Source organism: Poecilia mexicana, unplaced genomic scaffold, assembly GCF_051168715.1.
Source record: "Poecilia mexicana isolate PSO_F unplaced genomic scaffold, ASM5116871v1 scaffold_17, whole genome shotgun sequence".
NCBI lineage: Eukaryota > Metazoa > Chordata > Actinopteri > Cyprinodontiformes > Poeciliidae > Poecilia > Poecilia mexicana.
In genome coordinates, this window is record NW_028263386.1 from 25,490,391 (window position 1) to 25,515,826 (window position 25,436).

At 41.3% G+C, this 25,436-nt stretch overlaps 1 protein-coding gene across 2 annotated transcripts in view; it reads left to right on the forward strand.

Annotated features, from left to right (window-relative positions):
- The window catches only part of pde4bb (phosphodiesterase 4B, cAMP-specific b), a 75,576-nt gene extending 59,408 nt beyond the window's left edge, over positions 1 to 16,168 (forward strand). For both annotated transcript variants that reach the window (XM_014995561.2, XM_014995563.2), the window contains 10 exons: positions 1,820 to 1,932; positions 9,825 to 9,918; positions 11,110 to 11,309; positions 11,397 to 11,495; positions 12,313 to 12,477; positions 12,740 to 12,839; positions 12,985 to 13,139; positions 13,409 to 13,531; positions 13,623 to 13,805; positions 14,043 to 16,168. In XM_014995561.2, the coding sequence (XP_014851047.2) occupies positions 1,820 to 1,932; positions 9,825 to 9,918; positions 11,110 to 11,309; positions 11,397 to 11,495; positions 12,313 to 12,477; positions 12,740 to 12,839; positions 12,985 to 13,139; positions 13,409 to 13,531; positions 13,623 to 13,805; positions 14,043 to 14,384 (1,574 nt within the window). In that variant the 3' untranslated portion in view covers positions 14,385 to 16,168. The remainder of the gene's footprint in view (positions 1 to 1,819; positions 1,933 to 9,824; positions 9,919 to 11,109; positions 11,310 to 11,396; positions 11,496 to 12,312; positions 12,478 to 12,739; positions 12,840 to 12,984; positions 13,140 to 13,408; positions 13,532 to 13,622; positions 13,806 to 14,042) is intronic.
- Positions 16,169 to 25,436: the final 9,268 nt, after the last annotated feature.

Sequence of the window (25,436 nt, forward strand, 5' to 3'; positions counted from 1 at the left end):
GTGATGGGATAGCTGGTGCCCTTCCTCATCATAGACACACAGAGAACAAATAACCATGCATACACTCATTGACACCCAAGGACAATTTCAAAGCCAAATCCTTAAATCTACTTTGATTCTGTACAAACAGAATAAAACCAAGATTTGGCTTAAAGAAGGAACGCTGAACAGAAAGCATCTAGTTTTACTCGATTTCTGGGAGTATGAATTAAGAATATGTGGATCCTTTGAATAATTTGGACTGCGAAGTTTGCCATCTGCTTGTACTCTAGCTTATAACCAAATGTTCTTTTGTCTGTTATAACTGTGGAATAATTTGTAAAAAAAATAAATAAATAAAAATACAGAAATTTCACTTTCTTTATTGTTCAGAAGTATTATTCTCATCATCTTGTTCTGATCACAGTTAAAAGTGGGTGGCTTCCTGAGCTGTGCAATATGTCTGAAGTTTTTTTTTTACTCTTCTTTGTTAAAAAGTGGTGGTAAAAAATCTGTACGCCATCACTGTTCTTTGAAAGGCTTTGATCTGCTATATTGACGTAAATTGGAGAGTAGCACGCTGGCTGTCTTGTTGTGTTAAGCATATGGACTAAATTCCTTCCATGTGTGAAGCCCTATGAAGTAGAGATCAGTCTTTTCCATCAAAAAAGGGAAGGTAGGGAGATCCAGATGCATTCAACGGTCCCTCCCTGCAGAAATTATTCCTTTGTATTTTCGTCTTTTCTTTTTTCCTCATACTCGCGTACATCTTATTTCTTTTAAACCCGTCTTTTTCCTTGTAAGTACCCACGCTCCTGGCAGATGTGAGTCATCGCTGGAAACGGCAGAGCTATTAAACCGAACATCGATCCAGTGTTTTTTTGTTTTTTTCCCCTGATCCACTCCACGTTTTGCAGAAGTTCGTGGCCAAAGAGGAAGTGCTTTGGTTTCTTTGGCAGAAGAAAGACTCTAGCCTGGCTTCCCCCAGTCAGTGGGGGGAGTGAAAATTTGCCTCTCATGTTGCTTGTGCAAACAAGTGTTGCTGTTTGATATAAATTTTTTCCTTCCTTCCAGAGGGTTTGAGAGGAAAGAGGGCGTTTGTGAGGCTCACGGTGGCGTGAGCTGCAGCCGAGGCAGAGGCACGACCTCATGTTTCAGAAAGGAAGTCATCGGGAGAGGAAGAAACGGGGTCAATTCTCTTTGAAGCAGTGGCAAAGTGCTTTTACACTTCTTACCCACAGAACTTTCACAAACACAATACAAAAGACAACATCATGTGAGTGAAAATAAAGTGAAAGTTTTTATTTTATCCAAACATCTCCTTAGGAGGGGAAAGACACAGAGCCACTGTTCTTTGTGGTTCAATGGTGGGGTCTCAAGTACGTTGGCTGTAGGAGGCAGTAGGTCTTCCTAACTTTCACGCCACTTGTTCAGACGAATAGCAATGAAAAGAGGAGAAGTTATTGAGAGAGGCTGAGGAGAAGGGGTGGGGGAACCAGACAGAGTGGGAGGGGGGGGTTTGCAGAGTTCACCAGTGCGAGGGGAAGAAGGGGTACACGGAGAATGAGGCTGCACACGAATAACTCTCCCCTCAGTTTGTCTGGAAAATCCAACTTCCCTGAACTCTCTAAGGCGGCATAGAGCTCTATTGAGATGAAGGAGCTCTGTGTGCACCCATCCCCCTCTTCCTCGGCATCTTCCGGACATTCCGCGGGCCAGTCCCCCGTGCGAACTGCAGGCCATCCCGCTACCCTCGGACTGCCACATGCCCCGTCGGCAGGCTCAAGCGCGGCCATGGATCCCCTCCGACCTGACTACGTGTCCGTTTGTCTCTTGGCAGACGAGTCCTACCAGAAGCTGGCCATGGAGACGATGGAGGAGCTGGACTGGTGTCTGGACCAGCTGGAGACGATACAGACGTACCGGTCTGTCAGCGACATGGCCTCCAACAAGGTAGGATGCTTTCTATTTACATCAGAGCTGTCCAACTTTTGGTTTCAGGTGTTGTGTTGGAAATGTGGGTTTCATTTCAAAGATAAACAAAGAGAGGGAGCTTTGGTCTCTCTTTGTGTTCAAACTTACAAATAATACGGTTGCGGTCTCAGTCTGTCCTTCTACAGTTTAAATCCGTAGTGCCTTAACACTTAAACATTAGAGAACAACCAAACTCTGAGACTGACACCATCATGACAGGACAGTTTTAATTCCGCTCTTCCACACTTCTGTGTAACTGCTCTGTCTGCTGCGTGGTTGTTCATATGCTCAGCATATGCAAAATGTTTGCTGCCACATTGACGCACTTGCAAATCATTTTAGGGATCTCGGATACAATAAAAGGAGAAGCATGAATAGAGTGTTTTACATATTAAACAACAAGTTTCCTGTTATCTCTGAAGATGTGTAAGTCCTGCTCCATGGAAATGGTCACATTTCATTTGCAGACATGCTTTTCAACTGACTGCAAAGGTACATGATCATAGCTGAACAGAGGCAGCGTTCAGGCCAGTGCGATGTGCATATTGGCTCTTTTGTCTTTATCTGACTGAGATGCTTAAGCAAATTAGCTAAAGAGAAAATGTTATAAGAAAGGTCAAATTTAAGTTAAAGTATTTGAGATCACCTGCAGTCACATGCACAGGCATTAACTGCAGTAAACACTTCACCCTGCATTATGTGAACATATGCTAGAAACTTTGGTAAGCTAATGTTTCAATATAAAGAGCACACACTCTTTGTCATATTTAGTTGCGGTGAACCCTGAAGTCAGTAAACCAGTGTGAACATATTGCTAAATTTAAACAACTCACACAGTAGCAAGGTTTTGTATGTCAAGCTGCACAATATGCAGAATTACAATCATCAGTTTCAAGATGTGCAATTGCAAACTGTTGCATCTTGGAAAGACTTTAACAGTCTTATGTCTACACCAGTCACAGCATAAAGCTAAACAACTGAGATGCTAAAGCTCAAGAATAGAAACTATTGGAAAATAAGTGAAAAATGGAGAAAAATCTGTCGTTTGCTATCAATGACATTACTATATTAAACAATACTGTTATGTTTTTTTTGTTGTTGTTTTTTTGTGCAGCCTGAGCCAGATAAGCCCTGATTTTATTTTTTTGTTTTCATTGTAGTTGAGCATCTTCAGACCCAGCCCATGAAAATCCCAGCTTTAAATAATCATGGTCATGCTTCTGTCTTTTGTTTATTTTGCTTGGCCCAAGCTCTGTCTCTTTATTCACCATGGCTTTAGGTACTAAAAATCTGTCCATTTTGTCTCTGACTTAGTTTTCTCTGACTTATCTCAATGCTTGCAGTTACTTTTTGCCATTACCGTTTTACTTTTTAACATGCTTTTCCTCATGTTGCGCCCCTCTCTGGGCAACACGCCACACACGTTGAAGATCCCTGCTGTAGCACTTATAGGGCATGGCCAATTTGCAATGCATATCCCTCATGCTTGTCAATAGTACAGTATGATGGGACATTTTCACAATTTTGGAACTTTTTCTGACTGTTGCTGATAATCCACCCATAAACAGTCTAACAGCATTCCCCCTTATGGCAGCTCAGTTGAGGTTAACCGTGAAGCTAATGTAAGCTTTATGGTAAGTCCTTGCTTACTGATGACGCTAAGAAACTCTTAATGAATAGGTTTAACCCTACTTTATTTATTTTTAAAGAACAAATTAATTGCTGACTACAGAAGTTTCGTAATATGAAGTAATGGGCTTTCAGCTACTTTGTGGCTTAATAGACGTGGGAAGTAAAAATGTACCAAAGAGTCTGAAAAACACAATTGCATCCCATGCAAAATGCTAGAGAGTGCTCATGTGGTAAGGTGACATGAACTTTTCAGTCAGAGTTCATGTCATTGTCCTCGGGCAAAATACCGATTCCTACTTTGACTTATGGGGTGAGGGGGCTTGTCACCAGAGACACAGCTTAGAGGACATTGCTGGCAATATTCAAGAATTAGCTTCCTGAGGTTTACTGGAGCAACAAAACATGAAACATTCTTGTACCTTTTGTTTATTAGCGTGTTAATACGTTACCATATTAGGTTTTCCAGTCAATATTTGAATTTCCCATTGTGTCTCATTAAGGCAAACGGTATCACCAATATTACTGAGAGAACACAGTGCGCATTCCAGGAAAGTTATTTGAAATCCAGAATTGTAAACCATTTAATTAAACAATGCTTTCAGAGAACATCTTGTGAGGTTGATATCTTTTTCTTAGAAACATCAGTGCCTACAACATAAAAACACTCCCTCCTTGAATGATTAAAATACTCAGAATCCATTCTCATAATTTGTGACACATGAATAAATCCAGTCTAATAAAAGTTTTTACAATAATAAAAATTCAGATGTCAGCCATATGATTTGATTAAGATGAAACTAAACAAACATGCTGATGTTCATGTTGAATTAGTTGCTTCAAGTTTTGCTTTGATGCACAAGTGCGCATAATTTGTACAAAGTTCAGCTAAATGACTAAATTTATTACCTAACCTCCCCACTGGAAGTACAGACAGTATGGCGGCGTCAAATTATAAACACTCAGCCGGGTGTATTGTCCTTTTCGTCGTCCATGTGGTCAAGGGGGGGATTAGAATTGGGAGGGATGTTGTCAGACTGTATGATGGGTGACTGTGACCGTGACACCTTCTTCCTGTCTTTTTTTATTTCCTCTGCCCTCCCCCCGAACCCCCTGCCGCCTCCTCTGCTTTGCTCCCAGTTTTCCAGACTACATTAACAGCGCTTGCACACAGGTCTGGTTTTTAAAGGCTACTACGTCATTAAAGCTGGCAAGACAATGGCCAGAAGGTCGTTGAAGCCTGTTGCAACGCCGCTTCCTCATCAGGCACAGTGGCATTGTTGACCAATAGTGATTTTGAAAGTGCACAGGTCAACAGTTTATCGTGTTACTCTTCAGTTTCATCACTGTCTCAGATTTGTTGAATGATTATGAAAGGGTGTAAGGGTTTGTTGGGTTGCCATCCATTTTTATTTCTATAACCCATGATGCTTTGCATTCATCATTTTTTGCTTACATATAAAAACAGTCAAAAAAAAAAGAGGGAATGTCAATTATTACACCTTAAATACGATAAAACAATCATAAAAATGCATTACTCTTTTAAAGATTTTAAAGGAAAAGTTCTGGAAAACAAAACTTTCTTATACATCAAACATGACAATTTCTCTTTGTCTTTGAAGATTGAAGGCCTCATTACCATTACCTGGGCCAAACTTTAGAACGGGCTTACAGGGGCACAAGCCCAGGACCCAATTTTTGGGGCGGCCCCCCTAGATTTTTTTTTTTAATATAAATTCATGTTTGCAGACATGATGCTTTATATAGTAATTATAGACCTACTATATCAGATAAGTTGTATTAATATTTTGGCATTTTTATGAGTATGAGCAATATTCAAGTATTTGAAAATTATGAAGTCATAGTAATTTCTTTTGGGAACAACATGGTGTTTCTGGCCAAGGAACATATTAAACCTACCATCAATAGTTCATACCAATTTAAGTATTCAACCACTTGTACTGTAATTTGCATTAGTAAAGTAATGTTTCTTTAGTGGATTGGTCACCAAAATAGTTTCCAACCCAGGGGCCCACATCTGTAAGTCTGGCCCTCTCTATCACCCTAATCTGTATCTCCAGTTGCTAGAAAAATGTTGTGAAAAATGAAAATTATTTTAAAACTAAATCTGTGTGAATAATTTTGGGGTTAACTGCTGTTTTATATTAATTAGAAGTACATACTAGACGTAACACTGCACTGTGACCTTTGTTGTTTAACTAGAGGATCTACCCTAACCCAGTTAGTCCTACAGAAACACCAGGAATTAGACGGATTCATTTTACTCAAAGCGTACCTCCCAGTTCCTCTGTCGCAACCATTATAGCAGCACGGTGGGCATCCGTCATGAGCGCTGACAAAGAGCCCATTTCTTTCCTGACCCGCAGAATGCATTTGAACCCATAATCAAACCCGGGGGCGTCTCCGTTTTCAGCGTCCAAGGGCGCAGGTGTGTCCGGGGGGTTTACGGGGACCACACACCCTGCTAACCGCCTGCCTGGTCAGGGTGACCTAAGAAGGGGGAGAGGGTGAGTCGTTTCCCTGACCCTCACTATCATTAGCCTCGCCACACTCCCGTGGCCGATGCCGGGTGACGGCCTTGGACAAACACCGCCATGTGAGTTCAGTTAGAGGAGTTTCTGCGCCCTGCGGGTTAGCGTGCGAGCGAGACCCCGGGCAAAAGACAAGCGAGTCGGAAACTTTAACTCATGTGTGGTCACTCCAGCTTTGAAGCACCGCCGTCCTCCGAAGGGGGAAAAAATGACACAGTTATTGAAACAGATGCAGCAGTGAGTCTGCAGATGTAATGGACATTAAATTACAGTTCTGGTTCACTGTTAGAGTGGTGAGGGGATCGGATGAGCTAACTCTAGTCATTATATTAAAAAAAATTGTGCCTTTAAATCTTTATGGAAAAGAAACTAAATGGCTATAAACAAAGCCGTGTTTCTGACTGTAACTTTTCTCAAGTAATTCTCATCAAGACCTTCTAGGAAATGTCCTGTTTTTTGTTTTGTTTTTTCTTTTACTGTTGCTAAACTGTGAAAGCATGTTGGACATCGTTCACTGAGTGTTGACACCGTAAACATCTGCACACGTGGGGGGGGACAGAGGCGACGTTGGCTCACTTTGGTCTTTGTTAGATTGCGCAGCTGCGTTTTTGCAACATGTTCCCATGCTACTTCTACAAGTTCCAGTATTTCCTGCTCGTAACAGTTCAAACTCTTCCCAAAGGAATACATTTTCCTCATTTGAAAATTTCCACCACTTCTCTGCCCTTATTTTTTTTATTGGCTGAACTTGTTCTTAGGGACTTTTGTGTTGCGTGCTCAGGTATGTCAGTAGGCCGCCCGCCCGCTCGCCTGAGGCCATGCGAGGAAGCAGGATGTAAATGACTTCAGTGAATTACCCTGGTAAGTAAAAAGGAAGTAGGTGGGGGCACATGCTCAGGCCTGTATGAGGAGGGGAGGAGCGACAAGGGCCTCCTCTTAGGCTGTGTTACCCAGTCAGTCAGGGCATTTTATCACTATACGTTTCCTGCCTGACGCCACATCAGAAAAGAGAGCATAAGAGGCAGAAGCAGGCACAAAAATCTATACTGGACTGAACACTTGTCACTTTTTTAGGGCCTTTTGTGAACTTTTCATTCGTGTCGGTTTTGGGGGGTTTTTAAGTGACAATGGGACTATGTTGTTCTGAAAAGCAGAAGAGAAACTTTGAGATGTTCACAAGTTGGAAAAAGGTGAGTTTATTTTTTTGTCGTTGGAATCCCGTCTGCTGTGTTTAAAGACTAAGTAGAGAATGAATGAATTATTTTGAAAGTGGATAGAAACTTCTCTTTAAAACTTTGTTTCAGTCTTGATCGTGAGAATTTGGGTCAGACATTCAGAGCGGATTCCGTGGAACATGCACATATTCCGAGGAAACATTTCAAATCTTTTTACTAGTCCAATTATTCCATCTCTTCTAAAAATGCTTTTGTTTCAGCAAAATTTCTTTTAGTTTTTTCTTTTTTTGATGCATTTTTTCATTTGTATGAGAACTCCCTGCTGATGTAAAATCTTGCACACATTAATGCAACTCATTAGGCAATCTGACATGTCATCAGTGTGCACTGCCTGTTTCAGCTGAACTACACGACCCTGAATTATCGACATTTGCCTCAAAGTTGCACAATTCCTTCGCTTTGAAGAGTTGGTGACAGTTTCCCCATTTTTGCATAGTAAAAGCCACGACATTCAGAGTGCAGTCTGTTTTTTTGTTTTTTATTTGCTCACCAGGGACTTACTGATTTTAACAAATCTGTGTGTGTGTGTGTGTGTGTGTGTGTGTGTGTGTGTGTGTGTGCGCGTGCGTGCGTTTGTGCATGCGTGCGTGTGTGTGTGTGTTTCAGCTTCTTGATGGAGTTGCTCAAGTTTCTCTGTCGGGAAGATGTTCGCCTCAGAGACCAGATTTACTGAGTATAAAGAGACCCTAATGGGAGATCATTTTTTATTTAAACTGGGTCAAGGCAGCTTTCATTTTTCAGGATGTTAACAGTAGAGATGCACCGATGGGATTTTCCTGACAGATACCGATTTTCCTACTTTCCCTTGTGGTCCGATCGGCCAGTCACAATCCTGACTGATTAGATTGTTGTTTTTCAAAGAGCTATAATTAATAACAAAGGAGAAAATTCACAGCAAATATTTGACTGAAGACCTATTTGACAGTAGTTAAAAAATTACACACTTCCTAACCTTAATCAGATTCTTTTTAAATCAATAATCACGAGGCACATTAGTTTTAATACATTTATTGAATAGGGGGAAAAAAAATTCATTGTCCAATTGTTCAGGGAAAATTTGCCAACTGTAGGATATAGCTGCTTGATTGGTGCGTCTCCAGTTACCATTATTGTTATTGTCTGGGACTTTTGATGTGATCATGTTTCCTGTTAGGCAGCAGGAACTGAAAGCGTCCATTTAGTAGCTTTTTCATTTCCCATTTGTATTCATGTCAGGCTCGGCTTGTTGCAGAGCGTTCACACGCACCACGCCGTCTACGGCTCTGATATGATGTGGCTTATATTCAGAGAGGGGGCCGTCGTGGGAATGATAAAGCGGGAACATGTGACGCTGCTGTTGCTATGGCACTCAGGCATCTGTGTGGCTGGTGGGCTGAGCACTCCTGAATCTCATCTCAATTCGATCCTCTTTATAGGAACGAAACATAAAACGAAAATGTGGTTAAAAAGTCAGATTTATTAGGAAAAAAATTAATCAAACAAAAAAAAAGCAGTCTGCTGCTTGGAAAGCCTTGCATTGCGCAGTGTGCGCTGCGTCTGTTTTGCGTTACTGAGCAGGGGGGAGTGGGAAGAAAAAGAGAGAGAGGGAAAGATGTAGGGGGATTTTCTCCTAGCTCTCGTTTTCTGCAGCACTTCACACTGCTGTGCGTTAAGTCGAGGGTGGGAGGCAAAGATGGAGAGAGACGCCTCACTCCTCACTCCGTCTGCCGCGAGGGACTCTGCAGATTGAGCATCCCACCCTCCCCCCATCGCCCTAGCTTCCTTTTTGCCACCCTCCCATCGCGAAGCCTCACTCCATCCGCAGTTCGTCACTGGATAACGCTCAGAAGACGCCTGGAATAGGAACATTGATCAGGTCTCCTGGGGGATTCCGTCACTGTCTCCCTTGAAGACAATGGATGCGTCTGGGGGGAGGCGCGTCCGGAAGGTTGGGATGTAGAGGCTCCGCTGCCGCAGCAGCCCTCCACCGGAGACGGCGCATTGTTTTTTTTGTTTGGGTCTTTTTTTCCCCCCTGTGGTTTGGGTGGCTTCTGGAGCGCCAGGCTTGCAGGGCTGAGCTCTGCCTTGAGGGTCCACTCAGAGAGGAGCATTCGCTGCTTCTGCTGGGGAGCACCAGGGGCTCTGGACAGCTCAGCACCATGCCAGAGGCCAACTACCTGTTCTCCGTGTCCTGGGGATACATTAAGGTGTGTTCTGTCGGAGAGTCGGATTTGAAAAATATGCCAGATTCGGTTTGAATGCGTCCGACAGATCCCTTCCCACTGATTCAGAAGACTGCGGCACGAACAAATGCGCATAAATACCAGTTGACTGCATGGCTACATGTCTATATTTTTGCACTTTGCGGTTTTGACAGCAAATACTAACCAAGACCCACATAACGGCGCATACAAGCAGGAGAAATTGACAGTAAGAGCTATTTCTCATCTTCTTCTTCTTGTTTTTTCACTTCTAGTTCAAGAGGATGCTGAACCGAGAACTGAACCACCTGTCTGAGATGAGCCGCTCGGGCAACCAAGTGTCGGAGTACATCTCCAACACCTTCTTAGGTAAGCACTGCAGCATCACAGAACGACTGCAGCGATCATCAGAGCGTTGTGAGGCAGCGTCAGTCAGGAATAACAGAGTCAGCGACAGCTAGAGGTCATAAGGTGACTCAAAGTGATCCCTAAGTCTTGTTAAGCCAGTCGAATCCGGTCTGAAGAAGACCTCTTGCTGAGACCAGGGAGAGTTAGAAGAGACGCTGCATTATTCAACAGGAGGACAGCACTGGTTATAGTTTTTAAAAGCAGAGCTGTGTTTCATGACTCACAACTAGCCTCCTATAGAATTCCCTCCAGCCTCTGTTAGCTTGCAGCCTGCAGACACTGTACAACTCTTTGAAAACATGTTTAAAGTTGACAATAATAGGAAGGAAAACGCAAAGAAGGCCTATGTAAGAGTAGAAGTCTTGCTCTCTCTCGCTCTCCTGCAGCCTCTTATAGCGATAAAGCAACATCTTTGCACATCTCAACACTGATATAGTGAAAGTAGCTAACTTTGAGTTTTCTTTCTGCACACCAGAGTGTTGTTGTTTTTGCATTTACTGTCAGGAAACAAAAAGTCAGCTTCAGAGCAGATTCTAGTCACCAGCAGCATTTTCGTTGCATTTCAACCAACAAATAACAAAAAGGAAACGGCAGAGCTCCGCTTGTCTTTGAAGGGTTTTTCTTTCTGCAGTGCATCTGACACGCATCGGGTTCAAACACATCATTCTGCTGGGTTTTGTGGAGGATGTAGCTGAGACTTTTTTTTTTCTTCGCTGCGGTGCATACAATCATCAAAAATAATTTCACTGTGTGCAGCATGTGAGCGCTGTCAGCCAGCAGGCAGACAGACAGACTGAATCACACACTCTGACTTTGCCCACTTATTTACATGTCTCTTTTTCTGAGCATCTCAGCTGAGGATGAGCCGTTTTGTTTCCACTTTTCCCTGAACTGTTGTCGCCTCCAGGTTTAGTTTCGCAGAACGCACCGCCAGAATATTATGTGGCAAAACATCTCATTAGCAAACCTCGACTGCTTTTATTTAATCACAGCACTGTTGTCACATTCGGAGTTTTTGATTTTAATTTAGATTTTCCTGCAGTCAGTGGGAGTTTTAGTGGAGACAGAACAACTGTTTATGCAACAGCCTCTCACCTTTTAAATCGTTTATTTAATATTTTCTTCTCCTCCTCTTTCTGGTGTTTCCCACAGATAAGCAGAACGAGTTGGAGCTTCCGTGTCCTGTCCAAAAGGTGAGGGAGAGGAAGAGGAAGCAGAGCCAGCAGCAGCAGCAGGGCGGGATGATGACACAGATCAGCGGGGTCAAGAAGGTCAACCACACGTCGAGCATATTGGGAAACGTCGGTAACCGCTTCGGGGTCAAGACAGATCAGGAAGAGCTGCTCTCAAAAGTAAGCGAATTACAGGTGTTTTTAGCTAAAATTTGGCCAAGGTAAATTAAAAAGAAAGGCTAAAGATGTGAACTTGTGTGTTAACAGGACCTGGAGGATATTAACAAGTGGGGGCTGAATATCTTCAAAGTGGCGGAGCATTCTCACAACCGACCGCTCACCTGCGTCATGTACAGAATCTTTCAGGTTAGTTCCTGTCTTCTACTTTCTCAACATGGCAAACTCATCACTTTTTTATTTTTTTCTGTATATAAAATCAACAAAATTCTAGCCAGGCTTGTCATGGTTACTAATTTTCCTAGATGATAAATGGTCCCAGTCATTATCACATTAAATGATAATATTGCTGCTTTGAGACCCTTTTCAAGCAGTATATCAGTAAATTTGCCCTCTCAAAGACGAATAGAAATTAATTTTGTAAAGAACACCCAACACTAGAACTGGGAGATATTTTAAATATTCAAATCAAAAACAGGAGAGGAAAACCCCACAAAAAATAGAAACAGAAAAACAGAAGTAAAAAAAAAAACACACAGCTGAAACCATAAATGTCACATAAATTGTGAAGTCTCTGTAAACAAAATTCAAAACATAATATGCAAATATAAACTTTTGAACTCCTTTTCATTCATCATGTCAGTAACTGGTTAAACATTTATTTTTATTATAAATATTTACTGTAAGTTGCAGTACTCCTAGTGATGGATTCACATTTCTCATAAATCATTGGTCATGAATGTTGTCATTCTTGTTAATTATAAATATTTTAATCCCTTCCATCAACGGATGAAAATTAGCCTCTGCGACTAAATCTGGCATATTTACTTAACATATTCAAGTTGATTAATATGCATCCTATCCTTTATAAAATAAAAATAAACTCACAAAAAAATGTTTTGCTTATTCCAACAGGCTTTACCTAAGCTTAATTTGACACCAAAGCGGTGTAAAAACATCTCCACTTAATAATTTTCTTTTTGTCCTCATTTTCGCCCACACTCAGGAACGAGACCTGATCCGCACGTTCAAAATTCCCACGGACACCTTCGTGACCTTCATGCTGACCCTGGAGGACCACTACCACTCGGACGTGGCGTACCACAACAGCCTTCACGCCGCCGACGTGGCCCAGTCCACGCACATCCTGCTGTCCACGCCCGCCCTGGACGTAAGTGGCCCGAACCTGCCAGAATCCAAACTGTTTCCGCAGAGCTGCGCGGTTAGCTAATGACTCCATCACCAACGCCCCTTTCTAGAGCTATTATGTCTTAAATGAGGCGACTTGTATTGCGTCATTGCTCAGCGCATGCCAGAGACGATGACACATGAAAGGATTGGTCTCCAATTGTTGTCTGTTACCTCGACTTGTTTGGCCAGTTCATTAGCTGAAGCTCATTTTTTTTTCTTTTTTTTTTTTTTTCCTCTTTCAGGCGGTCTTCACAGATCTGGAGATCTTGGCAGCCATCTTTGCTGCAGCCATTCACGACGTGGACCACCCAGGAGTGTCTAACCAGTTCCTCATCAACACTAGTGAGTCTCTGTGATTGATTTTTTTTTTTTTTTTTTTTTTTACATTTCTCTTGGCTCTCTCGTAAGAAATGCCAGAACGGTCCGAGGAGTCCAAAGGCAACATTGTAAACCTGGAGCAGTATTTAATTTCTTCCTCCATTCGCAGACTCTGAGTTGGCTCTGATGTACAACGATGAGTCAGTGCTGGAGAATCACCACCTGGCTGTGGGCTTCAAGCTGCTGCAGGAAGACAACTGCGACATCTTCCAGAACCTGAGCAAGAAGCAGAGGCAGACGCTCCGGAGGATGGTCATAGACATGGTGAGGAACAAATCAGCTCGTTGTCTGATAAATGAAAACCAGCGCGGGTATTTTTATTTGGACATCAGTCGTCCAAGAGATGCTCCCCCTTTAATATCGTGGAAAGCCGTCATTTTGAGAAACGCTGCAAACATTTGATGCTAAATACAAAGTAGTTGGCTTGCACTACCTGCCGCTATTTTTCATGTCTAAGCTGAATGATTATTTTATTGATCATTTTGTGACAATAAAGCTGAAATACCTCATATTCTCCCCTTTTTGTCCTCCAGGTTCTGGCCACTGACATGTCCAAACACATGAACCTCTTAGCGAATTTAAAAACCATGGTGGAAACCAAGAAGGTGACCAGCTCCGGCGTCCTGCTGCTGGACAATTACACCGACAGGATGCAGGTGAGGGAGCGCTCTTCGCCAGCATCCGTCTGTTAGAAACACCACGAAAGGGGAAAGCCGGATGCTCAGATCTGCCTTTCCGTGTCTGCAGGTGCTGTGTAACATGGTCCACTGCGCCGACCTGAGCAACCCCACCAAGCCTCTGGATCTGTACCGGCAGTGGACCGACAGGATCATGGACGAGTTCTTCCACCAGGGCGACCGGGAGCGTGAGAAGGGGATGGAGATCAGCCCCATGTGTGACAAGCACACAGCTTCAGTAGAGAGGACTCAGGTAGAGACCACACACCTGGACTGTAGCAATTCATAGAATGATTCCAGGACCTCCATTTTTAAAATTTATTGAGGCAAATTATCTGCCTGGAGTCTTCGTCAAATTATCCTAATTTATTCTATTACTTGATTAACCATCAGAATAATCAATAACTCACTTACATCAGCTCTACTCCATACCATACTAACATTCCTGGCCCGTTTCCTCTTTTGCTAACGTCTGCCTGATCTGTTCCAGGTCAGTTTCATAGACTTCATTGTCCACCCTCTGTGGGAGACGTGGGCCGACCTGGTCCACCCGGACGCCCAGGACATCCTGGACACGCTGGAGGACAACAGAAACTGGTACCAGAGCATGATCCCCCAGAGCCCCTCGCCTCCCTTCTACACCAGCGATGGAGAGGGAGGCCAACACGGCGAAGACAGTCCCCTAACGAGTAAATTCCCCTTTGACCTGACCCCGGACGATGGCACGCAGGCGGACGCAGCCGTCAGAAGCGACTGTGCGAGTAGAGGCAGTGCCTCTGACCTGGACGGGACAGAAATGACGACATGCAACGTCTCGTCCACAGAAACATAGCCGGAACCCGTGGCGGTCCCAGAACGGGACGGTTTTTTATGCTGAATTTTTGTTTTTAGTTGCAGTGGAGGCATCCTGCAATGAGGCTTTTTGGAGCTATTTGGCAACCAAGGCCTGTCTGAATGTTGGGCAAACCCCCTGCAAACAAGGCTCAGAAACCTTGTTGCGGTATGTTTTTGCGTCCCTGGCAAGGGAGAACTGCCGAGGCACGGTTGGAATTGGAGTCCTAACAGACCGAAAGTCTGGATTAGTCGGTATGAATCTGCGAACTGGGGAAAAAAAGACTTCCAAACTTGCACTTCAGGACATTTTTATCTTCATGTAGAATATTTGTAATATCTCAAGACTAAATAACACAACCAAAAACTACTGGTCAGTAGGCTACTTGTAACCACGTAGTTTTTTTTTTTAAACACTTGTCTAAAAAAAGAAGAAAAAAGATTTTTAAAAAAGTGCCTTTTTTTGTTCTCTTGTACAACCATGTCATTTTGTAAGAGTTTTTATAATTTATTTAACATGTTCATGTAGCTGTAAAATGTGTCCAGTTTTCTACAAGAGGACATCATTGTCTCGTAGTCTTCCGAACGTTCTGGCAATAGTCTCAAGAAGAATAAATCTGTTGACTTCCCAGCACAATTTGCACTTTGTGGCACACTGTAGAGCAAAGAGAGCGTGGAATGCTGTTTTAGAAAGACAGCGGACATGTGAAGCCAAATAATTTCATGAAAACAACCCAAATATATATTTGTTTTTTACCTCAAATTCATCGAAAAGACTATTACATAGCTTCTGGGTGGAAAAACGTGGAAGTATCCAAAGATCGTCTGGAAAATAACAAAAGCACTTTAATGATTTCAGTGTTGCTGAATCACATCCTAAAAAAACTTCCTCTGCTATTCTGGAGCAATGTCATCGAATATCAAAATTTATGACCCCTTGTTTAAAATGTTCGAAGCTTATTTCTAATAGCATTTCCCCATGTGAGTCATTTTAGAGCTTTGAATAATTGTGCAAAGATATAAAAAAAAAAAACAAAAACAAAATTGTCTTCTTTTTGTTGTACAACTCATGTCGGGTTTTTTTTTATTGTTTTTTTTTCACCTCAGCACCTTGAAAATTGCCAACAGCCCTGCAGCTGGTTGCAGATCTGTTCCAACACTTCCTAAAAGGTACCACGATGTATGGTGAGGGGAGATGAGTTTGTAGTCATAACATGACATTCTTCTTCTGTGAATGTGTGCACACTTGAGCGTGCAAATACGTGGTCACAGAACCGCACAATCCCGTCGCACGCAGCTGTACAGTGCCGACAGTAACGGCGTATTTATTACCTTTTTTTTTTTCTTGTACAATGATAATATTGGTTGCTAATATTTACTGTATATTTGCTATTATTTATATGCACTACCACATGTCAAATTACAGTTTGACTGAAGCTGTCTGGTGGTTTGTCTGTATTCAGTGAGATATTTTGCCACCAGACCGCCTCTTCATGTCATGGAAGTATGTTTGCTTTGAGACTCCAGCCAGAAACATTTGTATGCTCTCAGCCAAACGATCCGGCAAGGCTGGACGTTTACTGCAGCAGATTGTGTACGGTGACAGGTCATTGTACAGGTGTAGGAATATTTGCTGAAATATTTAGCATTGTTTCAAATGTATGTTTTCAGTGTTTTCCTCACAGTATATTGGTTAAAAAAAGAAAGAAAAACAACAACAATGGTATATGTTGTGCTCAACAAATGTTTTCTATGTGATTATTAAAATGAGCATGTAAAACAGAATCATCTTGTCTGGATGTGATTGAGTCATAAATACTTTTCTTTTTCTATAATACAACCCTTTACTAAAGTTTCAAACAACTTTGTTAACATAATTATCTCATACTCAGACTTCTGTTCATAAATATCTATAGAAGTGTTCAAAGAATAATATTTGTGTTTCTGGTTTTATGAATGCAGTCCCATTCATAACACCATCGATAGTCACCTAAAGAAGATGTAATAAATTATCATTATTTTCATCGTTATCATAATACTTCCACAAAATATTGTGATAAAATTCTGAGTCTATAGTCCGCCCCTATTTGGAGAGAAGATTTTTCTCTGACATAAATGATTTATTAAAATTGTACAGAAATCTGAACTAGGTGTTTTGTGGGAGAATTTGCTTGCTTGGTACTTGAATAATTGGGAATAATCCAGAATGTTGACAAATATTTATCTTCCATTTTATTCCTTTTTTTTTTCTAAATCCATAAATGTTTTTTTTTTCTTCTGAGAACTTAAAGCGCCAAAAAAGACCAGAAATTTTTTTATGACGTGTCCTAGTGCTGTGTGAATGAATCTGATGTTTTTTGTGCCTTGAAAACATGCAAGGCAAGTTTCCCAAACTTTTCCAAGCAACCCTCGTAAACATGGTCATGCTCTATGATCTACCACAGATAATCAACAAGACACAGGTCCTGGTCTGCACCTATGCTGATGACATCTTGCTCTTTGTTAAAGAATTTTATATATCTATCAAACTCTTACTGATCCTGCCTATCTATATTATTTCTAATAGCTGCTTCCAGCCCATTTAGTGGTTATGATTTATTTGCTTTATTTTTATAATGTATTTTCAAGAACTGAGTTTTAGAAAATGTGTTCATTCATGTTATATTTCCTGGGAATATAGCTGATATTCTAATGAGCCGCTGACGCTGAACATTACGTACTCTCCACGCTTCACAAACAATGACACATCTTCTGAAATATTGTTTCCTACACTGTTTCAAGCGCAAACACGGCCATCCATCTGTGGCACACCATTGGCCGCTTTTTGTTTTGCGTTTTTGCGTCATGGTTGTAGTTTTGCTACTATGCTAGGTGAAGAAGAGTGATGGGTGAACAGGAAGAAGGAAAAACAACTTTATCCATTCTTCAGTCACTTCATTGCTGCAACACCTCATTTATTTTCTTTTTGTCTGGTCTTGAGCTTAGTGCTCCTGGCCACTGGTCCTGCAGTGTAAACAGGAAGAGTGGAGATAGTGATGCTATGTGCTGCGTCCTCTGGGCATTCTCCCTCCCTTTTGCTGTAAGCACCTTGACCCAAACAGATAAGCATCAGAAATACGTGATGAACAGAAGATTAACAGGAAGGAATGTCTTTCACAGATTCCACGTGATGACTTCCACAAAGTAAAAGAAAGGAAGTTTCAACAACAACAAAAAAAAAAACATGTTTAGCTGCCACACTGTCAGAATGACTGGCACATTAAAAGCCATGCAAAAGCCTCTTTTTCCTTTTTTATCAGGAAGGTAACTCTGACTGGATGTTTGCAGTCATTATCCTGCTGAGACATGAAAATTTAAAGTCTTTTCCATACTCTGCCGGGATTTCTTCCATGTTCCGTGTTTATGGCATCTTTGTTCTCTCGCTCGCTTTAGTTCAATTTTAGTCTTTTCTCAATAGAGGACCTTCTTCCACAAATCTGCTGCGGCAAACTGCAAATGTGACAATCTTATATATGTAATCTTGATTTTCTTGAATCTTTCTTGACATAAAGGCTAGATTTACTGATTGCACAACTAACAGCTGTCTTGTTAACAGATTCCACCACTTGTGCTGTGGTTCTATGCAGTTACTTCAGCGCTACCAGTTTCTAGGGTCATCAGTGTTTTGGTAAGTTAGCAGTTCTGCCATACTCCTTCCATTTCTTTGCAACATCATCTCTGACCTTTGTACTGTGCTTAATGGTCTTCATGATTGTGTTTGGTAGCTAATGTCCTCTAACAAACCTCTGAGGATGTCCTACAACAGATACCATTCATACCTAGATTAAATTACATTCATATAGATGCTGTTTACCAGGTAGGGGACTACTGGGGGCAATTTGTTACGCTGAATTTTACTTATTTGAGGTATCACAGTACATGAGGTTGAATACAAATACCATATTGTTCAGTTTTTAATTTGTAAAAATGTTTTGATAACCACTTTTTCTTTTATTTCCACTTTTTATGCATTACTCAGTGTTGGTTTATCTTGAGATCTCTGAGGGTACACAAAAAAAAAGAGCTACTAGATTCCTTTAGAGATGTACATAGGCTTATTTGGGAAGGTTACAGATTTTGAGGGCATTTTTGTGGCTAATGTTCAATTCCAAAGGTTTATATCTATTCTTCTTCATCTGCTTCTCTTCTGAAATGCTCAGGAATCCTTTTGCACTCCCCTACTTTCCAATATAAAAAAGGAACTCGCTATTTTACATCCACTGACTGCTGGTGGGCTAGTGTCGAGAAAGACTGGCTTGGAAACATTTTGACCCCAGGTGGGTGTGGGTGTGGGCTTCAGTTTGTTGTTTTCAGATGTCTGCATGACAACAGGAAACCTGAACCATCCTCATTCTCTCTCAAAGACGGAGGCAGCTGTTTATCCTAAAAACAGCGTAGACATACTTTACCGTTTTCCATGGGGGTGGTCCACACTGCCATAGCAATGAGCAGCAGGTTTGTTTGAAAAGCTAACACAAGCCTTGTGGTGGTGCTAGTGACTGACGTCAGTGGGGTGAAGGTGGCATGCGCCGACCCCAAAAGTATCCGCAGCGTCTGGGTCCAGGCCGGGCCAGACGCTCTCACTGCCAGTTGTTTCCAGCTCACCGTACCAGCCAGGCCCTGAGAGGACCCAGAGCCCGGGACCAGAGCAGAGAGGAAAAGAACCACTTCCACCAAAACAAACCTGTGCTCTCCATATCCACTTTATAAAAACAAACATCTTCCTGGAGTTTCTCCTGAGCAGCTGCTGTTTGTTTTTAGTCAGGTTGACAGTAAGAAGTGAAGTCAGCTTGGGCGCCAGAGAGAGAGGAATATGGGGCATTCCAGGATAATTGAATAACGGTGCAGACGTGTGTGTATGTGTGTATGTGTATGTGTGTAGATGGCACAGATCAGCCCAGAGTGGCTGAGACAGATGGGTTAGGAAGTGATCTCAATAAGCCAGCTCTGCTCAGATGAATTTGGAAGAGATCCGATGAGCCAGCTTCATCTGGTGTGTGTGTGTTTCTGTGTGTGTGTGATGCAGTGAAAGGTGAGTCCCCATAAATCACCCAAAAATCTTTGGGGTGTTACAAAGGATAAATGTGTGTATGGGTGTATGCTTGTGTGTGCACCTTCTGTACTACACACTCTGAAATTCTGAAATCCAGGGCCAGGACAATAACAGGATGTGTCCTTCCCAAGAAATGCCACAAATCATCAAGTTATCAAACATGGAGACAGTCATCATAGATATGCCATTGTTCCTCCAAGAGTGGCTTTGGCTTTGCATGCAAGAAAACTCAAGTAGCTCAGCAGCAAGTATGTGACAGCAGTTACATAATCCACAATAGAGCAAGAAACCTGTCCAAATACATCCACCAACATGTTACGCTCCAAGTAATATAACAAAGATTTGGATACGTCCGTTTTTGAACCTATGTGATCTTTAAGTTTATTTCAAGACTTTTGTATATCAGAACAGCTAAAAATAAAAAAAAAATCATTTCTGGATCCTTTCTTTGAAATCAGTAAATATTTGAGCAAAAAAAAAAAAAAAAAACAACACATAAGAGAGTCTTTATTTAACAAGGATTAATCCACAACTCAGACGCGGCGTTGAGAAAATTCATTGCATGACAAAATGTCCATGAAACCCACCAGCAGCAATATACTGATGAGCTTTTTTCTGAATAACCTTATCAGCCTCTGATATCTTTGAAGTGGAAACTTGGCCCTCTTCTCTGTATAGTGCTTCGCTGCATAGAGGCTTGTAGACTTTTGTTTCTGCAGAGCTCTAAAGTTCAACCACAAGATTTTAATCAAGTTGGAGTCCAGACTTTAACCAATCACCCCTAAGTTAAATCATGAATTATTAACAATTGGCCTTTAAAAACCTAACCCATACCCAGGCCTTCTTAATGGTAGACCTGTAGAATTAAGAAATTATTTAAATAGAATCTGTATGACACAATGAAGTAGACTAAATGCTTTCAAAGAGGAAGACATCATGGCCTGATGTACTTTGAAGAACAAATGAGAAACAAAACTAAGGCCACATCTAAGTCTAGAAAGAGTTTCAACCTTGGAAAATTACTCTTAAGTGCACATCAACAACTCTCCCCGACCAACATCTGAAGCCCTGTAGACCTCATTCCTTTAGTTATAATCAGTGTTCTTGATTCACCAATAAGAAAGAAACTTGGCAAAAATGACCTTCATGGGACGGTTCCAATTCAAAAACCACTGCTGACCCAAAAGAACACAAAGACCCGTTTCATACTTACTAAAAACATCTTGATAATCCCCCAAGAATTTTTGCCAAATATTATGGTGATTGATGAAACTGAAATGTTTTTAAAAGAATATGGCTCATGGTAGATGTTGTGGAAAAACTCACTCAGTATTTCAGAACAAGTAAATAAAATCTACAGTCAAACATGGTGGTGGTGGATTGCTTTGGTGTTTCAGGGTGTTCTGCCTTGAACACCAAATACTCCTGGACCATTACCATCCTTACCATCAGTTCATGAGCTCAAGACCAAACATACTTATGCAGCACTACAATGACCCAAAACCAGATGATTTTTGACAGTGTAGGGAAACATTCTACCACAGAGAGGCAGAATGCAAATGCTTGATGGCAGCTGTTGACTCTAAGAGTGGCACATCTAGTTATCAGGCTTAGGGGTTGAACTTTTTAACATGCAGTCAGACTGGTTTGAATTTGCTATTTCTGCCTACAATGAGTGAATGTTATAAGACACATGTTTGTTTGGACCTTTCCCAATGGCTCTTAATAACGAATTTAATAACAAATGCTGCTGTAAGCTGTATTTTTTATTTTTTTCATGTAGTACATTTTTATTCTACAACAGAATCACACTACAAATACCAGTAATAATGTATTAGATCAATTTTTTGTCATTATGTTGGAAACTGTCCTTTTGTTATTTTACATTTATTTTAATGTCACACAAAATGGAACATATCCATCTAATTTTCTGCAAAAGTTTTACGATTTTATTTTAAAGCTTAGAAACAGAAATAAAGCAATGTTTTTAAAATGAGATATTTCCATAAGCAGATATTTGCAAACAAAGAAAATATTATTTTTCTTTTCTTTTCCTTTTTTTTTTTTAAAGATCTTCTAACATTTTTGGCTCTAAACACGTCTTATTTAACAGAACCGAAGTTAAATATTTCTCCTAGGGTTACAAAGGTTGCAAACACCTGTTCTAAAAACAACAAACCACCCTGTTTAGAGATTACCGATCTTTTTTTCTTTTTTTTTTTATAATTCTAATCAGTTTTACTGGGACTGGAAATATTTGACGTTGTAAAGCAAGAAAAAAAAAAACATCTCATCAGAGCCACGTTTGTCCCACGTGTCTTTCTCTCGATGTTTGCCCCGCTCGATATTTGTCCTCGCTTGACTCCGCGGAGCGACGCACGCGCGTCTCTGCAGCTGTCTGAGCGTGAGATGGCGCGTGGGAGGTGATGCTCATGTTACGTTGCCGTGGCGAAATCTGCGGCGAGGCGAAAAGAAACTGAGAGCGGGGGGCGGAGGGGCCTACGCAATGTGAATACATCAAATCCACCACATCCAGAGAGGTGAGATAAACAAAACGCTCTCGCTGCTGCGTGGCGTAAACTCCTGATCGGGTCACCGATCTGACCCGAGATCCTCACTTTTGTTTTTCTTTAAAACACACATAAGCTGCTGTGATGAATCAGAATGACCTATGTGGTTATAAATACGCCCCGAAGAAGGGATGTAGCCACTCTGTGTGGCTGACCTTTTCACGCAACCAGCTGAAAATGTTTCAGAGATAAGCTGGCTGTTTTACAGTAAAAAGCCTCCTGCTGGATTTTCCCAGACTTGTACACAGAAGCAGTTTTAACCTTTTCTTGTACAGCTCTGTCTGCCATCTGTTTACCTGAGGGGGGTTTGGGGGAGGGAATAATAATGCTGAGCTTTCTCTAGACACCCATGGCATTACCAAGAAAACTGCTGTTTCTCTGCCCGTTCCTTTAAAATTATTATTACTTCTCATAATGAAACTTTTTTTTTTCTCCCTTGTCATCATAAAAGTGATCAGATGAGTCAGCGTGCTATTGTTGTTCTGTTGTGAATTCCAGTAAGGATCTAAGAGCGTCACATTCAGAAAGCACTGACCCAGCTTCCTCTGTTGCTGGACTGTATTACAGGAACAACGAGGCTGTAGCATACCCCCCACCCTCCATTCTGATGACCCCAGGTCCCATGGCGCCCGGCGCCCCCTCCGCCACGCTCTCCACCCCGCCAGCACCATGCACTGCTCTCTGTGTCAACATCAGACCTCTGTAACGTGGGCCGCTCTGCACGTTGCCCTGTGTGGAGATGATGCAGGATGCAGATAAGGGTGGCTGTTGTTGAGCTAAAAAGGAAAAAAAGCGATGGCGGTCAGACTGGTTTCTTGTAAGTATTCCATAGTGTTTGTTCCCCCTTTGTCTCAAGTAAGGAATGTGTATTTGGTGAGGAAAAAACAAAACAAAACAGCAGTGGTGGAAACATACTCATATTTACAAGGGAATACCAAATCCAAACATACCCTACTTCTGGTGTGTTTACTAAAGGGTAGTTTCAACATTTTCTCATGTTTACAACCACAAACATTGTATTTAATGGGAATTCATGTAAAAGACCAACATAATCAATCAATCACGTTTATTTGTATAGCACATTTCAGCAATAGCAGTGCAATAACAACAACAAAATGTTTCACATTTTTCCAAATATAGTTCAGATTTTATCCCCTTTTTAGGAAGCAAGCAAAATTACAAACACAGCATTTAAATCATAAAAACGAATGCAAACACAAATGTAATTCAGTTTGGTTTGTTTATACAGTGCCAATTCACGACAAATGACATCTCAAGGCATTTTACAAAAAAATATTTCAATTCAATTACACATATTCCAACTGATTCGAAATATAAAACAGTACAGGAAGCAGTGGACATTAGAAAAAAACTGACACTGTACATCAACCTGAACACACCATCCCATGCTGAGGCATGGTGGTGGCACCATCATGCTGTGTAGTTGTTTTTCTTCAGCAGGAAACCTGGTCTGAATTTACAGGAAGATGAATGGAGGTGAAGACAACGCCTTCCCATAAGATGATGGCCCTTCATCTCCAGCTTTTTTTTTCTTAAAGAAAAGGCAAGAGAAGTGCAAAAACGTGAGTTATTGCCTTAAAGTCCTGCAGCTGCAGCAAAAGTTGGTAAAGTATTGACACCTGCAGACTGCAAGCTACAGCTCGCAGGTATTCAATACTGCATATTTTGGTACTGATCTGATACTAAGTAAATATATCGCCAGTATCGCCCATATCGATACTGATACCGACACTTTTTATTTCCGTTTAAATTTAGGTGGAGATTTTTGGGTTTGTCCTTTGGATTATTTTGTTCAAACCTAGAACAGAATTTGGATTAAATTTATAGGCGTCTACTAAATACTTTACATATTACATGTGGACATTACAAACTAACAATAGAAAAACAAACAAAAAAAAACTACAAATTGTGAAAAATTGTCCTTTAAGAGCACATCAAAGCAAAATCCTTTTGAAGTAGAGTTGAGAAACAACAGAACAAAAATAAAGTCTTATACTGGTACCATTTTGGCATTAATATTATTGATATTTAGAATTGATTTCAATATTGTATGAAAAAAGTTTAAGTAAATGTAAAATTAAAAATCTGCAAAAAAAAATTTCATTCGATTAATTGTCAGAATAATCGGTAATCATTAGTTGCAGCCCTGATAACGACCATTAGACACCGTTTGAAAGTGATGCTCGAAAATCTTCACCACATTTGGTGAAAAAAATTTGAAAATCATGTGTTACTTTTCTCCTACTTGGGGGCAACTTTGTGTTGACAGATTGCATTTGCGCAAATCCTTAAAACAACTTTATCTTTAGTTGCAGTTGTATGGTGTAAACAAAACCCCAACCTTTAATAGTTTCCAGACTAACCAGAACCCATAACAAGCCCTTTGAAATAAAAGTACCTGTAGCCTTTTTTAATTTATGCCTTATTTATCAGTTTCTAGGAACTTCTAGGACCCGTATTTATCTTGCCACCACACTCAGCCAGCGGTGAGGGAGGTGAGAACACAGTCTGCAGGGTTCACTGCTAGAAAACTCTGTCTTTGGGTCACCAAGTCTCAGAGTCTCCACTGAGTTGAAATAATTGTCAACTAATTTAGTAATCAATCAATTAATGATCGTCCTAATAATAGTCCTCACAACAGCCATTAGACACACCAATTGTATGTTTGCAAGTGATGATAAAATGTGGATTTTGCTCAACCTTACCTGGAAGGTTAGCTGGAACTGCATAATCTGGTCAGATGAGATTCAGATTTGACTAAACCTTCCAGGTGGATCGGCTATGAAGCAGAGGATACACTTCATGCTTACTGTTAAGCACAGTGGAGGCTCTGTAGGTCTGTGGGGTGTTTTCTCCAATAAGCACCTGGGAATGGATAAATGGATTTCTTGTATTTGTTATCTACTTGGTAACTCGGTGTGTGGATGCGTTTTCATGTTTGGAGAGAGAAAAAAACGGGAAGTACCGCGTGTCCACAACACAGGCCTTGCATTGCAAAACAACATGAGCAGTATGAATTCAAACGTCAGACGCTAATCAGAAGCCATCTAGGAGCAGTTTGTGGGAAGCCAGGTCGGTTGGACATGTTCCTGCTGGCTCAGTGTTTTGCTCCGTCAGAGAGGAAACGTGACCGCCGTGCCTACGTGCGGCTCAGGCCGCCACCGAAGATGCCATACCTTGACTCTACTCAACCGTGTCTCAGTAGTGTCTTAGCAACAATAGGTCAACTCTACTGTATCTGTTTACGTCTTATTCCCTCTCCCCTTCCCAGTTTGCACCAGAAAGTTCAAAGAGTGAACATTTTTATCTGTTTCATTTGCCAAATGAGGCCTCCGGAGATTCTCGCCAGGGAATTGAAATTTTTGACATC